We start from the raw sequence: 17,358 nt of genomic DNA, 5'->3' as shown, positions 1-17,358 counted from the left end.
GCAACCTTCTTGCTGCGAGGCAACAGTGCTACCAACTGCGCCACCCTGCAGCCCTATATATACACTACTCACAATAAGTTAGGGATATTGTTATTTACATGAGTGCTTTTCCTATTTGGTCTGAATTTTAATGAAATAAGTAAAAGTTCCCTTTACACCCAGGCTCAGAACAATGAATTTTTATAGTTTTTTATAAAAGAGCTCGAAGGCTCTGTTCGGGTAAATTCTCCGAGAGGTGGCGGCTGATGCCCAGCAGCATACATGCTGCAAGCTGATCCGCTGCAGCCTGAAGCGCAGCAGGCCAGTGAAAAAACAAGTCAGGATCTGGCCAGAAGGTACATTCTCAACACTTCAAGACTGTTTTATTGACACTGACTGGTGTCAGGGTGCTGTGTCTGGAAAAAGGGGGCCCTGACTCCACCCATCTTGAAGCATCAAACCCGACAATCAGAGAGAGAGCCGGTCCTTCTCCTTCATCTGTCAGGCCAGCTTTCACCATCAACGTAGCAGACACATGGAGGAGCCTAGCCTGGGTCAACCCACGAAAAGCAACAGGACCAGACAACATCCTGGGATGTGTGCTCAGAGTCTGTGCTGACGAGTTGGCAGAAGTGCTGACTGACATTTTCAACATCTCCCTCAGTCAGGCCAGTGTCCCCAGATGCTTCAAAACATCCACCATAGTTCCAATGGCAAAGAAATCCCTTGTAGTCTGTTTGGATGACTATCGCCCCATCGCACTGACACCAATTGTGATGAAGTGTTTTGAACAGCTCGTCAAACCACACATCACAGCCAGCCTTCCTGCATCGCTTGACCCCCTTCAGTTCACTTACCGTCCCACCCGCTCCACAGAGGATGCAACATCCACCACTTGCACTCATCATCACCCACCTGGAAAATAAAGACACCTACACTAGAATCCTGTACATTGATTTCAGCTCAGCGTTTAATACCGTTATTCCCCAGAGACTAATAGAGAAACTCCTCCTACTCGGCCTGGATACCACCACGTCTCTGGGTCCCGGACTTTCTCACCGAAAGACCCCAGTCTGTCGGAGTCAGAAAGAACATCTCCAACTCCATCATGCTGGGCACTGGAACTCCTCAAGGCTGTGTACTCAGTCCACTGTTGTTCACACTACTAACACATGACTGTGCAGCCACACATGAGGGGATCCAGATCATCAAGTTTGCTGATGATACCACAGTCGTGGAACTAATTCGCAAGAACAAAGAATCAGTGTACAGAGATGAAGTGAAACACCTAGAGGGCTGGTGCAGTACGAACAACCTGTTGCTCAACATGGACATAACAAAGAAGATGATCATCAACTTCCAGAGGTCACATCCTGAGCATGCTCCTCTCAGCATCAGCAGCTGCACAGTGGAGAAAGTGGAGAACATCAAGTTCCTCGGAGTGCAGATCTCGCAGGACCTGAGCTGGAACAAGAACACCACAGTGATCATCACACAGTCCCACCAGAGACTACATTTCCTGAAGAAGCTAAAACAAGCCTCTCTCCCTGTCAGCATCCTCAGGACTTTTTACAGAGGTGTGGTGGAGAGCATTCTGACCTACTGCATCTCAACATGGTAATCCAACTGCAGTATATCAGACAGAAAAGCCCTGCAGAGGATAGTTAGAGGAGCTGAGAGGGTCATCAGAGTTTCCCTCACCTCTGTCCAAGAACTTTTCCAGAGCTGCTGCAGGAGCAGGGCACTGAACATTGTCAGGGACTCCTCACACCCTCTCCATGAACTGTTTGAACTACTACCATCAGGCAAACGTTTCCGAAGCATTAAAAGAGGAACCTCCAGAATGATCAACAGCTTCATTCCACAAGCTGTCAGAATGCTGAACTGCTGATCCAGATATGCAAACACTTCTTTATTTAAATTACTTTAAATTATTGAATCCTGAAGAAATGCTCTCTCATCTTGCCTGTACTACTGTGTATGTACAGCAAACGACTTGATTTGATTCTGATAACCTGCTGCGGAGCAGGTTAGCCATTCAGTGTAAGTTACCATGGCGATGTACCTGGGTAAGAAGTGAACCACCGTCGTAGGACTGAAAACCCAGGATTTAACCTTAAGCTACCTCGCTAACCCCAAATCCTGTTTTGTAGTACAGGCCCCTGGTGTGGTCACCATTTGCTTCACGCAGTGCAACACATCTCCTTCGCATAGAGTTGATCAGGTTGTTGATTGTGGGCTGTGGAATGTTGGTCCACTCCTCTTCAGTGGCAGTGAGAAGTTGCTGGATATTGGCAGGAACTGCAACATGCTGTCGTGCACGCCGATCCAGAGCATCCCAAACATGCTCAATGGGTGACATATCCGGTGAGTACGCTGGCCATGCAAGAACTGGAATGTTTTCAGCTTCCAGGAACTGTGTACAGATCTTTGCTACATGGGCCGTGCATTATTATGATGCAACACGAGGTGATGGTCGTGAATGAATGGCACAACAATGGGCCTCAGGATCTCATCACAGTATCTCTGTGCATTCGAAATGCCATCAATAAAATAACCCCACTGCTACCATGGGTTACTCAATTCACAACATTGACATCAGCAAACCTCTAACCCACATGACGCCATACACGCTGTCTGCCATCTGCCCTGTACAGTGAAAACCAGGATTAATCCGTGAAGAGAACACCTCTCCAAAGTGCCAGATGCCATCAAACATGAACATTTTCCCACTCAAGTCGGTTACAACGACAAACTGCAGTCAGAGGTTATATTTGTGGTTATATGAAACAAAATTGGAAGTAAACAAAAATTGGAAGTAAACAAAAACACTTTAAAAACACAGCACCTCAAGGATTTGCTGCCGCTCAAAAGGCATGTATTGGACCTTGCCTGGGCTGTATGACATGAATGTGACAATTACTTGATGAAGGAAAACATTTTATGCTAAAAGACAACTTCACGGCAAAGGAGGTGAGTATATACTCAAGTAACTAAGGTCTTAAAAAGTAATTCTAAGCTGAGGTTTATCTCCTAAGATCAGGACAACAATATAAAGTCAGACCTGAATTCAAGGGTAGTGTAGAGTCTATGGTAAGTGATAATTTTGCTAAATTCTCATTTAGATAGCTGCTTTATAACTTTTTTTTTTTTTTTTTTAAACTTTGTACTGAGTTTTTCATGTTTCTTCACATGCTTGTAAGGCTGCTGTCCAGCTGAGGTCTTCCACAAGGCTACTAATCTAAATGGGACTGACCTGAATAAATAAAATCAAAATAAAACCTTTGCTGATATTCTTCATCAGTGATTTAAATTTGCACCAGATTTGCAATTAATCAAACCTGCCAAGTAGGCTAGTTTGGGTATTTTGGTTTTGTTTCTTACAACACATCTTACTACTTAATGACCACACATCCACAGCTACACCTTTGATGCTATTGAATAATGCACTCCTTATTGTTTTTGTGAATTTTTCATCTGTCTGTATCCAATGTGGAAAGGAGTCCTTCATAGACTTCCGTAGTTTCTGCATGTCCTGTTCACCCACCGAGCAATACTCTTGGTTTTATGACATTGCTGTCCCCAGAAGTCACATTTTACCTTGTTCCCTAGTTTAGACTCCCCACAGTTTCCCAGTCATTTCCCCTGTCACGTCCTCCCCTGGTTTACTTCGGGTCCCTCTCCGGCCATCATCTCCTTCCCCTGCTTGTATTATTGTGTAAATAAAGTATATTCTCTTTAATCATGTTGTGCTTCTCTGTCTGTGTCAGGGGCTCTGACTTTCTGTGACAATTTTTATTTGAATCTAACTCTATTTAGATTTTATCTGTTTCTTACTGCACTTTTTAATTGTGTCTTTTAATATATGCTCTTGTTTGTCGTAAGCCTATCATACAGGCATGCACAGTAACATTTTTATACTGGAAATAAATAAATGGGTAGTTGGGCTCAGGGATGCAAATTTAAAACAATTTCCTTAACCGATAGTCAAGCCTGATTGATTAATAATCGATTAATCACAAAAATGAATGAATGAATGAATGAATGAATGAATGAATAGAAAAGTCCTTATATCTGATCTATGTTATTGAGTGACTTATTAACTGTAGTTAACCTTAGTCCAGCAGTCCAAATACTGTTGCATTAATTCTACCAGTCCAGGAAATCTGTCAGTATTTATTACTATCTCTAAAATGTATTTATGCATTACCAATAGAGTTAATCACTTTAATTTTAATGTTTTGAAGGCATGTAATTGGAGTCCTGCTGTTCCTTAACTATTAACATCCCTAGTTGGGTATATTTATTATTGCACACCTACAATGCTCAACAGATTATCACAGAATTGCTGCAAATGCTTTTCACAGGGAGCATCTTTTGCACTTGTAGTTTTGGTGTGACAGTGCATTCATTTACTTCACATATCAACAATGTTTTCTTAATTAACAGAAGACACCCGAGGCCAACACTGGTGTGCAGAGCAGAATGAAGCTGCATTCTCCATCCTGCAGAACCTTTTGAAGTGCTCCTGGCTATCAATATTAACCCCTTAAGCTTCCTTGTTAGAATCTTTCTCATCTCTGCTACATGCACCTAGACTCCTCAGTTGCCATGGTGCTGAGGTGTGACATCATCAAGGGGGTGAGTAACTGCATGAATTTACAAGTCAAGGATAAAAGGTTTGTGCTGGGCTGGTTTGTCAAGTAGAAACACCAAGGAATGAGGAATACACCAGGGAAATGTAAAGGAAGACTGTCATATGTAGATGTTCTTTTCAGACTGAACCCTAAAAACAAATGAAGTCCAAATTTATGTGAGGTTGTAGAGGACTACACAGTATAATAAAACATCAGATTTGTAAAATGCAAAGCTCCACAGCATCCACATACTCATTCATATATATGACTGCGTAATGAAATGTACAATTTTTGTAACAGCAACATAGGTGAATGTGTTTGCTACACATTGTGTGGTCATTGCTACACTATGATTATTGCTGCTATAGCAGCTATAAAAAGGTACACCTCATCCACAGACACATTGGCTTGCCATGGAGGGCAACAATAGTCATGGCTAATCAATTCAATACAATTCAAGGCGGGTTGCGGGCCAATATATATCCGGGCGAATATTCGGATCTCAAGATTGATATCCGGATACCACCACAACAACCCAATATTCGGATATTCGGATGTCTGGGTCCAGCCCTAGATATAGTTCGTGCAAAACTTGAAGAAATTCCCTTAAGGTGTTTTTAAGCTATCATGTTCAAGAGAATGGGAACAGATGAGCAGTCTGAGAACATAATGCCTCAATTCTGATCTGCATGAAAAGAGCTTAAACATAAATACTGTATGTCTGAAGACTTCAGGAAACATCATGAGTATATTGAAATGGCAGAAGTTTGAAGAAGCAAGAGGAGTGGGACTTGAGTGGCAAAAATATCCCCTCGGAGACAAACTTAATATGACTGAGGTGAAAAATAAGCTATAAAGTGCAAAACTAATAAAATAACCTAAATATGATCGAATGTCAGTTCTTCTTACTCAAACAATGTACATAAAAGACTACTCTGAACTGCATAATGTAGTGCATAAGCACCTGTTGCACTTGGCAAACAAAATACATTTTAGCTTTCTCGACTGCACTGCTTTGAATTTCTTACAAATGCACATAAACCTGACTCTGGAGCAGGTTCATAAGGCTTCAGCACCAATGACAGTCCCACAGTATCAAATATACTTCTTCTCAACTCAGTTTCCTAGCAACCTTTCATCCTGTATTTAATTAGAGAAAAATAAGCATGTTTTGTGCCTGTTTTCTTTTTCACTTCATTTGAGAGCTGTACTGAATGACCAGTCTCTACCGGCTATGGGTAGGGTTACTGATACTTTCTGACAAACATATTCATTGTCTCAGCTCATATATTGACTCTTCTAGTGGGTCTGCACTGCTGACAGTAAAGTAATTTTATAAATATTTATTACATTCCATTAAGCAGAATATTGGGATAACTTAACTATCATCAAAGCATATTTCACACAAAGTCAAACAAAAGAAATGAAAAAAAAAAAAGACTTAAAAACCGACAAGACAACAGAGCACCTCCACTCGCATCCCTTTAAACTACCCACCAATGTACCATTACTGTACAAAAAATTAAAGGGGGTACTTGTATTGTCAGAGATTTCCAGTCTGTATACATACAGTGGTGCTTGAAAGTTTGCAAAACCTTTAGAAACTTTTATGTTTTGCATAGGTAAATCTAAAACACAATCATATTTAGACGCAGGTCATGAAAGTAGATAAAGAGAACTCAATTAAACAAATAAGACAAAACAAAAATTGTACTGGGTCACTTATATTTGTTGAGGAAGATTCTCCAATATTACATGACTGTAAGCCACAAAAATATGAACCATTGCATTCAGTATTTGGTGCGACTCCTTATGCAGCGAGAACTTCAAACTAAATGTTTCCAGGAACTGCTCATGAGTCATGCACATCAGCGTGGAGGACCCATTCCTCTGCACAGAACAACTTTAACTCTGGGAATCATACAGCAACTTTAAATATTTTGGTGATGTAGAAAACTGTGTTAATCAAATTGTCTTAGTGGCATGGCCTCTTAATTTCTTGTGAGGGATTTTGATTGACTACAGCTGGTGACTTCTCTAGGCCAATTTAAATATACTTGAAATACAATTTAAATAGCCATATGATACACTTATCACACTTAACCACAAAATGCTACAAGGAAAGGTCTATGGAGCTCAGAACAGATCTGAAACCAGAAAACCCACTTGGTGCCATTTCAAAGCAGCCACAGATTCCAAAGCCATCTGTACAAACAACTGTTTGCATAAAGCATAAAGTGCATGTTACAGTTGTGTCACTGTCATGATCAGGAAGAAAACACAAGCTATCATTTGCTGCTGAGAGACAGTTAGTCAGAATGGTCAAAATGTAACCATGAAATCACCAAAAACGTAGGTCCCTAATGAATAATGAGCTGGAACACAAGTGTCCACACCAGTGTCCACAGCTAGTTTTGCAGTGTCCAGTTTTACATCACCATGGGCTGAGAAGCTGACATGCAAAAAAGAAGCCTTTTCTCCAGAAACGGCACCTTAAAGCCTGACTAAAGTTTGCTGCTGATCACATGGACAAAGAAAATGCCTTTTGAAAGAAAGTTCTGATCAGATGAAACAAAAATTCAGTTATTTGGTCACAGTGACCAGTTACATGTTTGGAAGAGAGAGATCGAGGCCCTAAACTCCTTGAACACCAAACTTCCATCAAGCATAGTGGTGGTTGTATGATAACCTTGGGCTGCCAGTGGAACTGGTGCTTTACACATGTAAATGGAATAATGAAGAGTACAGATTAACTCCACATTCTTCAGGAAAACCTAGTCATCAGCCAAAAGGTTGGGTCCTGGAGGCAGTTGGTTCCAACAACACAAAGACCCCAAACACACATCAAAAGGGGTAAAGAAATGACTAAGTTAGGCTAGAATTCAGATTTTAGACTGTTCTACCCAATGTCCTGACTTAAACTCCATCAAAAACCTGTGAACTGTGATTATGAAACAAATCAGTGTCAGAAAGACAACACATTGAAATCAAAAGGAGTGTACAAAGATACAACCAGAAGCTTGTGGTCAGCTACCAAAAGTGTCTAGTTGAGTTGAAAACAACCAACAGGCATTTAAGCAAACATTTGCATTGCTATGTCTATTTTTGATAGAGCAGATTTTGTCGTATTTCCAGAAGACCCATAATAAATCTATGCGTTGCAGGAGTCATTTGAACCTAATGACTGTCATGATATACATGATCTTTACAAGTGTATGCAAACTTTTGTTCACAACGGTCTGTAACATAACATAACAGCATTTCCACAATAAATAAAGAACCACGTAAATACTTCTGTCTCATTTGTTTAACTGGGTTCTTTTATCCACTCCAAGGACAAATATAAAAAATTATTTATTTTTAAATTTTCCACTAATAAAAAAATACAGAAAATTCTAAAAGGTTTACAAACTGGTCGGCACAACTGCATGTTATGTTTTCAGCTTGTGTCACTGCCAAACATACCTATGATTATTGCACATTGCACTGGTAACCCACATTTCGTAACTTTAGAGGTCCCTTTACAATGTTTAACATAATGGAATCCTGCTCAGTTTGTATTCCACTTGAAAGGTAAAAACTAGCAATGAGGGTTGTCTTAAATTTAAGGACTATGGTTACAACATCAGAAATATATACATAATAAATACACACACATATATACAGTATAGTTGTAGAATATCTCCTGACAGCTACAATCACACAGTAAAAAAATATATCAACATTTCGGTCTATGGCAAGAAAGAAGAAATATTCAAAACACCTGCAATAAAATGCAAGACTGATTCTAATATTTTTTATATACTTAACAAGACCTGCATATTTATTTTTCTGCTTTATTTTTTTTCTAACCAATCTCCAATTGGTTGTTTGGTCAGTGATTCTAACACCATCTAACACCACCTAGCTGTCACAACACCACCAAATAACTTAACGTGAAATTATGAGAAAAGAGCAGAACAGAACATTTATATGTACTGTTTTTTACTTGTTTCTTTGTGTCTGTTTTACCTTTTTATTGTACAACAATTTACAGGTCCACCATGACTTCAAACTGACAGGAAACGTAAAATAAACGGCACAGAGTAAATTCAGACGCAGAAATAGAAACCATATTAAAGCATCTGTCAGAACACAATAAACAGTGATCTATACAGGTTTGTATCTGAGTCACTCCTTTAAAACAACTGGTTGTTCGGTGTCAGGCAATAGTTATGGATAAATTGCATTATAATGACCCATCATGGTCACAGCACACGACAGCCAAATTAACCTATTAATTGTTAACACAGTACAATGTCTAATTTCAAACACTGTTGTGTTTCAGGGCACCAAGAAAACTGATCTGTGTGAAGTCTTTATCCCCCGAATGCAAATGTATCATATAAAGCTTTTCAGTTTCTCGGCTATATTGAGGTGACGTGACATTTAGCAGAAGGGAAAATCATATTGAATGCTGACTTCCATCACTCAACAGCTCTGACCTTACCTGAGATGGAAACATCAGAAAGTAGTGACACTTTGATAATGCGTGTTCTCACTGGCCTGACACTGACACTGAAGACAGACAGAGGTTTTGCAGGCTAGGTGGGTATGAGGCCCTAACAGTAACAGTTCTGCAGACACATAGGAGCACACTGAGTTACTTTGGAAGCACTGAGCAACTGCTACAAATGGCATAATTTTATTCAGTATCAGGCATTTTAGCAACTCAGTCTGTGAAACTTAAAACTAAACTGAAGAATCTCTGACCTACTACTTCGAAGTAACTCACAACAACAGCCTCACGTTGAGCTCATGAATTTGAAGACAGCATCCTGAAGAATTCTTTTAAAACTGGTTCACTCTGTTGCATATTGGTGTGCTGCTAACAGACCCTCTATACTTTTTGCACAATAAAATAAAAAGTACACAGAACAATAAAAATAGATTGTGCAACTGAAATTAAAAATCCCCAGAGATTTACAGGTGAGATCTCTCATCAGTATGCATCATCAGCAAATACAAAAGTTACCAATCCATAAAAGTAAGCAAAAAAGTAATCATATGAACCAGAAAAAACTAAGTAAGCAACAAATTAATTAATCATGCGAGTTGGTCAACATTTATCACAAGATGCACTGAAGGCAAATACGAAAAGTATATAAATAATATATAAATACACATACATTTAAAATTAAAGATTTGAATAATATAGCACTGGAAATAAACTGATGGCTTTAAAATATGTCAGCATATTTTTTTTTAAAATGAGCAACTGTTTATCCAGTCCACTTCAGTCTTGGCAGATCTGCATAACTGCTGTTATGGTAACATATGTCTATACTATAAATCATCGAAAGTTGTTGTAAGGCCACTATATTTTCTCTTTACATTAACGGCCATGTATGAGTTGGAAAATGATTTAAACTCACATTGAAGTCCGTAAATCGTTCAGTCTTTTGGATATTTAAAGGGATGGTCTGGTATGGGAGATCTCTGCCATAACAGCCCTGAGGGTCCTTTGTCAACTTAGTTTTAAACTGTTACAAGAGGATTTGACTGATTATTTCCACAGCACATTCCCTCATGTGTATCTTTGGACAAGTATATAGTGGGTTTTGATATAAACTAAACTTGAAATGAAAGCAGCAGTAAAGCTTTCAGAACAACTTTTTTGACTTACATTTGAATAAGATTTCTGAACACGCCAAGCATTTACCATGCTGTCAAAGCCTCAGGTGAGGATGATGTTACACATTTACATAATTTTAATTTCCATCATTGGAAACACACCCTATTGGCAAGGAAGAACATGGTACACCTTTCACTTCAAAACATTAATAATTGCCGACTGCAATGGCATAGCTAATCCTGTTTTCACCTCATGAGTCTATGTGTGTGTGTTTAATCATGTCAAAATATGGTCCTGGATAGTAGGGGCCAAGCAATCATTGGCCTGGCTGAGCTTATTGATCCCCCAGTATTTAAAAATTCTGCCAAGGGGTTCGGTACCCATCCCTAGTCCTGGAGACACCTGCTTTAACGGCAACTACTAAAAGGCAGCTTTAAGGACTTTTGTTTGTGTATTTATATGTGTGTCCGTCTGTTTGTTTGTGTATAGATTTTGTCAACACACTTTCTCTAAAAAGTGTAAGATGCAATCATGAAACTTTACAGGTACATAGTAGAAGTAGACATCAAAATGAAGACCACATTCTAAAACGGGTATGATCAAGCATTCGTGTAATTATATAGGAATGAAAACAAAATTCTTGGATCAAAATATCAATGTATTGATGAGCACCATAGCAGATGTTATTCCATCATAAGACAGTCTTGAGATTTTTTAAGTAATCCAAAAGCCACCTTGTGAAAAGGCCACTTGTTAGGCAGAGCATCAGTGTGTTGCTGAACAGATGTGGAATAGCATGTCTCATTGGAATAAGACAGAATTAGTGGCATCTTTCACACAGCACAGGCCATAATAAAGTTATGTGAAGCCTGAATGAAAATCAGGATTCAGCTCATCAGTGATTACAGTGAAGCCACAGGTCTCAAGCACTGACCTGTCAAAGCCTGCTAGGCCGAATAAACGGTATTTCTGAAAAGGTCATTCCCTTGACTAACACCCATCAATATTAGAGTGTCCCGTTGGTCAGTGTGGCATTACAAGATGGTAACATACAGACCCTTCAAGTGCTGCCTGCTGATGACAGGTACCTCATTAGAGGTTGTAGGCAGTCAGATTATTTTTGTAACTATTTCTTGTGACACTTCATTGAGCATGCACTTAGAGGCCTTAAATATGTAATCATTTTTCCTGTACAGTGAACATTGCTGCAGACCTCCACTGTTGTTCTTAAAATATTAGAAACATATCAGTGAGCCACATTGCTGCACTGGGTGACATGTTTCTTATGCACAATGAACATATACACTGCGGTTCATTATGTGTCAGTCCCTGATAGACCATAAACACACGCACACTGCAGTGTGTTATGACTCAGTTCACATATACTATCCTGCTGGTACAAATACACACTACAACACCAAATGTGGACTGTTACAGAGCTGAAAATAGACTACAACAAGTGCTGACGTATTTCATTCTAAACTATATATTTTGTGGTGTTTTTAACATTTGCAGTACTGTAACAGGGTATGCTTTTGAAAAGACTACCATAAAAATGCCTATTTGCCATTGGTGGAGAGAAGTGCTACATGATTGTCTAAATGCTTTTTCCAGTGCTGTCAATCACATTGCTCTAAACACAATATTCAAGTGGTGTAGCGTTACATGGTTATCAAGTGACAGGGAGCTCTTCAGCTCTGACACCAAGAATGTGTTCCTGAGAAAGACCAGACCACAGCAAACACCTCTGCTATAATAATTAAGGCCACCCACCAGCATTGACACATTGTAATGTCTTCTTCCATCCATTTCTCAGGCTCAGAATAATCAATTTTCCTCTTCATAGTCTAATAGGATTTCGGCTGTATGGTTCCCCAACCAGATGCGACATTGCAAGTCACTGGATGGAAAGGCCCACAGCCAGCGATTGGTCATAATTGTAATGACACACAGGCACTACAGCTTCACAGGCTGTCCAAAAATCACAGGTACGTTTACACAATTACACAATTGACATTTTGTATTTATTATCATATCAACTATGGGTATTTAAAAAGCTATCTCTGAAATTCTGGATTGATATATCAGATACTTACCTGGGCATTTTATTTATTTATTTAATTTACATTGCTCAATGACACATTGTCAGCACATATTTCGCACATTGAAATTTGAGGTTAGGTTTGAGCATCATTTACTTAAACAAGTCAGGAAAGTCACTTGGAGCCATTTTAAAGCTAGAGATCCTAAAATCATACAAACAAGCAATTATTTGTAAATATAAAGTGCATATTACAGTTGTGTCACTGTCACATTCATGAAGAAAACACAAAGTATCATCTACTGCTGAGAGACAGTTGGTCAGGATGGTAAAAAGTCAACCAAATATCACCAAAAAGCAGGTCTGCAATGAATTAGAAGCTGCTTTAACACAGGAGTCAGTATCCACGATCAAATGTGTTTACATCGCAATGAGCTGAGTGGTTGCCATGAAAGAAGGAAGCCCTTCCTCAAGCAGCAACACCTTAATGCTTGAATGAAGTTTGTTGCCGGACAAATTAAAGAAAGGCCTTCTGGAGGAAAGTTCTGTGGTCAGGTGAAACAAAAATTGAGTTATTTGGCCATAATGACCGGAAATATGTTTAGAAGAGAGAAAGTCAGGCTTTAACCCCAAGAACCCCAAACCTACTGTCAAGCACGGTGGTGGTAATATTACGCTATGTGGCTGTTCTGCTGCCAGTGAAACTGGTGCTTTACACAAAGTATATTGAATAGTGAAAAATGAGGATTACTTCCACATTTTCAAGGAAAAGCTAAAATTATCAGTTGGAAGTTTCGGTCTTAGATGCAGTTGGGTGTTTCAACAAGACAATGACCCCAAACACACATCAAAAGAAATGGCTAACTTAGGCAAGAGCTAAGGTTTTAGACTCATCTCCCCAAAGTACTGACCCAAACCCCTTCAAGAACCTATTGAATGTGATTAAGAAACAAATCTGCATCAGAAAGCCACAAAAAAAAAAAGTTTAACTGCACCAATTCCATCAAGAGGAGTGGTCAAAGATAAACTAGAAGCTTACTGAATGTTCTATCCAGACGGAGAGAACAATCAGTTCTATCCTATGCAGACAGCTGGATTGACTTTCAGACATTCACAGAATTAAGAAAAGACAGGCCAGCAGCACAGCTGGATGAGAGTATAAAGCAACACCATAGACAAATGTGCAGCACACTGTTAAACTAATGATTACTTTTATGTAAGTTAATCTATAGAGGTCACAAGGTACCGAGAATGCCCCTACGAATTACACATACCAGAAAGCAGTCTTAAAAAGTTTTCTTCTTCAGCCAACATCTCAAAACCCAGAGATACACTTGATTACTGGATGCTTTCTGACAAATTAATCAAAATTGCCATCAGCTTTTGTTCTGTTCATCTAATAATTAATCAACTACTCTTTTCAGCACTACTCAGGTGAAGGCTGGAGGGAAGCATCATATTTCATCTAAGAAATTAAAATAAGGGTAAAAAGGCATCTCTACTTTTGAATGAACACAGTGGTACAACAAAGTAAGGATTACAGCAGCCTTAACACTTCATCCTCTGCACCCAGCTGGAAGCCTGAAATGACCTCAGTTATTTACAGTAAATATGCACTAAGCAGTTTTTAACAGTCTCCATCCTATGTCAAAATAAATCACTAGCTCTATTCGGGATAAAAATGTTTTTACAGCTGATTGTCTGAAGACTGCTCCCCTGTTGTAGAACATTGCTAAACTGCACAATTCTATTTTCTCACGCCCAAAGTGGCATCTTTAAACTGCTGTTTTCTTCCCCCTACGAAACGATCGAAAGGCCAAAGATATTCAGACCACAGAGGATCACTAGGTGTTGAAATCCAGGCTTAAGACAGAAACACTACAAGTTCCTATAGCAACCTCCCAAAACAGGAGGCCTGTGTCATCTGCGGCGTGGCGCCGTGTCTATGATGAGGTGTGACTGAAGAGCAGCAGCTCCTTACCTGTCAGGCAGGTGGTCAGCGCCAACAGGGCCGCAAACACCACAACCTGGTCCCGCAGCGAAGCCCGCATCCTGGGCAGAGCTGCGACGGCTGACAGGAGACACGAAGACTGAGCGGAGGAGCAGCAGGAGGAGGTAAAAGAAGAGCAGGAGGAGGCGGCGGCGGGGGGGAGTCAGTCCTGATCATCCCTCCATCCTCTGATAGTCGGGACGGGGGAGAAACAACCAGCTGAAAAAAGTAAAGCAGCTAGGAGACGGTCAGCGGTGGCTGTTGTGTTGTTTTTGGCAGGTTGTCCGCTGTCCTCGGGGTTTGCTGCACAGATCCACAGCAGCAGGATGCTGGATGATGACTGACATGCTCTCTGCTGCTGAGCTGCGGCGGAGGCACGTTAGGATGTGACGTCAGCACGCCGACGTGCTGCCTTCAGGTGCCGCTATATGACAAATCCGAATACAAATGCTGAAAATACAGACAAATCACCAGTTACGAGTCGAGCGACTTCACCATTGGCTGTCTTTGTACACATGACCTTTGCTACATGTCTGCCGTGAGAGAATCTGAAACTTAAAGAGTGTCTGAAAATCAGGGTTTCTGTGTCCTGAGCTCAGGCTCACAGGATCGTCCATTGTGGCTGCTGCCGCTCTGCTGCTCTGTACCTCAGTAGTTATCAGGCAGCGCTGTGCATCACAGTCTCTGAGTGTACGGGACACAACGAAAGAATCCCGACAGGTGTATGTAAACAAGAAAACTCTTTAATGCCAGTGCTACTTCATCAGAGTTTTTGCTCAGTGACCCATAAACTCAGCAGATGTAACTTGTTCACTTATACCTGTAATATTATATTTTTAGAAGGCTCACTTGCCTTCCTAATTATAAAAAATGCACCCCCCCCCCAAAACAAACAAACAAACAAACAAACAAACAAAAAAAAACACTGACATGAACTCACTGTGTGCAGGCGGGATTCCATCGTTTTCCAAAGTGTTGCATTTATATTTTTGTTCAGTTTAGAAGAAGATAGTTACTGACATGAGGCATGACCCTGAATGACCACTGAACTAAAGAGGCTGTTGAACAGAAAGAAGAGAGTCTTCAGGAACAGGACAGGAGCTTCAGGACAGAGCTCTTCTGAAGAGTGTGAAGAGGGAGGCTAAAGCGAAACTAGGGAAGAGCAAGGAAACATCCATCTACCACCCTCACCTGTCTGTCTGTCTGTCGGTGGTGGAGAGGAGGCTTAGTGCAAGGAGCTGGTGGACCACTACATGGCACCACCTACTAGTAAATGTGATGAAGACAAAGGAGATGGTTGTAGACTTTAGGAGGACCACAGGTCATTTTTATTTTAGATTTTTTTTTTTTTTTTTTGGTCCTTTTTCGGCTTTATTGGATAGGACAGAGAGAGGGAGACAGGAAAGTGGGGGGAGAAGAATGGGGGAAGAACCTGCAGCAAAGGGTCATGAGTGGGAATCAAACCCACGACCGCTGCGTCGGGGACTATGGCCCCTGTACATGGGACGCCACCAGGTGAGCTATAGCAGCATCCCGACCACAGGTAATTTAAACACCATTTCTGAATTTGGGCGAAGAGATGGAGGCAGTGGACACCGTCCAATACCTGACACATCACCCTGACAGCAGACTAAAATGGAAGAGTAACACTCAGGCTCTCTATGAAAAGGGGCACAATAGGCTTTTTTAGGAAGCTTAGGTCCTGTAATGTGTGCAGCAAGATGTTACAAATCTTTTAACTGTCTGTTGTTGCAAGTGCAGTTTTTAGCAGCCGTGTGTTGGGGTAGCAGCTAGTGACAATAAGACACTGAACAAACTGATAAAGAGAAGGCTGGCTGGCTCTTTGGACTGCTGCTGAGCTCCTGGAGTTGGTTGTTGAGAGGAATGTGTTGCACAAGCTGCTCAGCATAATGTACAACACTTCACATCCCCTGTGTGACCTACAAATCAGAGGCCTCTTCAACTCCACTATAGTGAGGAGCACTAAGAAAGCCTTTCCTGCCCATTGCAATAATGCTGTACAGTGAGTCCCTCTGGCAAGGAGAAGAGACTTATCTTCCCAGGCACTTTACACATTCAGCTTATTTTTCTGAGTGATTTTGCACAATTATCTTCAGATTGCACAGAATTTCATTCTATTTTTATTTAGTTCAGTGGTTTTAATGCCCATGTGTATTTATTTTTTAAGTTGTGTTTTTGTCACCTGTCGTGGCATCCCTTAGGGGATTAATAAAGTGTATTATAAGTATGCAATAAGTACTTGCCAAACAATATTACAGTTGAAAATATAGGGATATAAAAGAGGGACAAGTGACAAATCATTTAATCAAACAAGGATTTCAGCTCTATTTGTATTTACTGCTGAGTAGCTTATATTATGACGAAGCAAAATTTTTACATTTATATATTTATATTTTATAAAATCTTAGTATTTTGTGTAAAATCTTATTTTGTATATTGGCCAATGATAAAAAGGGGGGTGATGTGTAACTGCAGGCTGACTTTCCAGTCCAGCCTTTGAATTCTTCATCTTTCAATATCTTCCTTCATGTTTGGAGTGTGGGCTGCATGGTGGTTAGCACCATCGTCTTGCAGCTAGGACACCTGGGATCTTTCTGCGTGGAGTTTGCATGTTCTCCCTGTGCAGCTTGGGTTCTCTCTGGGTTCTTCAGTTTCCTCCCACACAGTCCAAAAACATGCTGAGGTTCATTGGTGATTCTAAATTGTCCGTAGCTGTTTGTTTGTCTTTAAGTGTAGCCCTGTGATAGACTGCCGACCTGTCCAGGGTGTGTGTGGGCCCCCCCACGACCCGAGTGGATGGATGGATGTTTGGTGTGTGGAAACATCCATCCATCCATCCATCCATTATCTATACACCGCTTAATCCTCACTAGGGTCGCGGGAGGGCTGGAGCCTATCCCAGCCCGTGTGGAAACATGCTATATATAATCATACCCAGCACATTAAGATGTAACTTAAAACACCAAAATCACAACTAAAAAACTGTATTCCTGACGTAACATACTTTTTCCTCAACAAAACGTGACGTCATCATCGAAAGTTGTTGTCTATTGAGAACCATTTTAGAATGTAGGTG

At 40.5% G+C, this 17,358-nt stretch overlaps 1 protein-coding gene across 1 annotated transcript in view; it reads right to left on the bottom strand.

The window, feature by feature from the left end:
- The window catches only part of npdc1b (neural proliferation, differentiation and control, 1b), a 40,565-nt gene extending 25,984 nt beyond the window's left edge, over window positions 1-14,581 (bottom strand). The window contains exon 1 of the mRNA XM_008277023.1: window positions 14,253-14,581. Within this exon, the coding sequence (XP_008275245.1) occupies window positions 14,253-14,322 (70 nt within the window). The 5' untranslated portion in view covers window positions 14,323-14,581. The remainder of the gene's footprint in view (window positions 1-14,252) is intronic.
- Between the last annotated feature and the right edge of the window lie 2,777 nt (window positions 14,582-17,358).

This window comes from Stegastes partitus, unplaced genomic scaffold (assembly GCF_000690725.1).
Source record: "Stegastes partitus isolate 25-593 unplaced genomic scaffold, Stegastes_partitus-1.0.2 Scaffold86, whole genome shotgun sequence".
NCBI lineage: Eukaryota > Metazoa > Chordata > Actinopteri > Pomacentridae > Stegastes > Stegastes partitus.
Note: the sequence above shows the minus strand (reverse complement) of the source record. Positions and strands in the feature narration are given on the sequence as shown.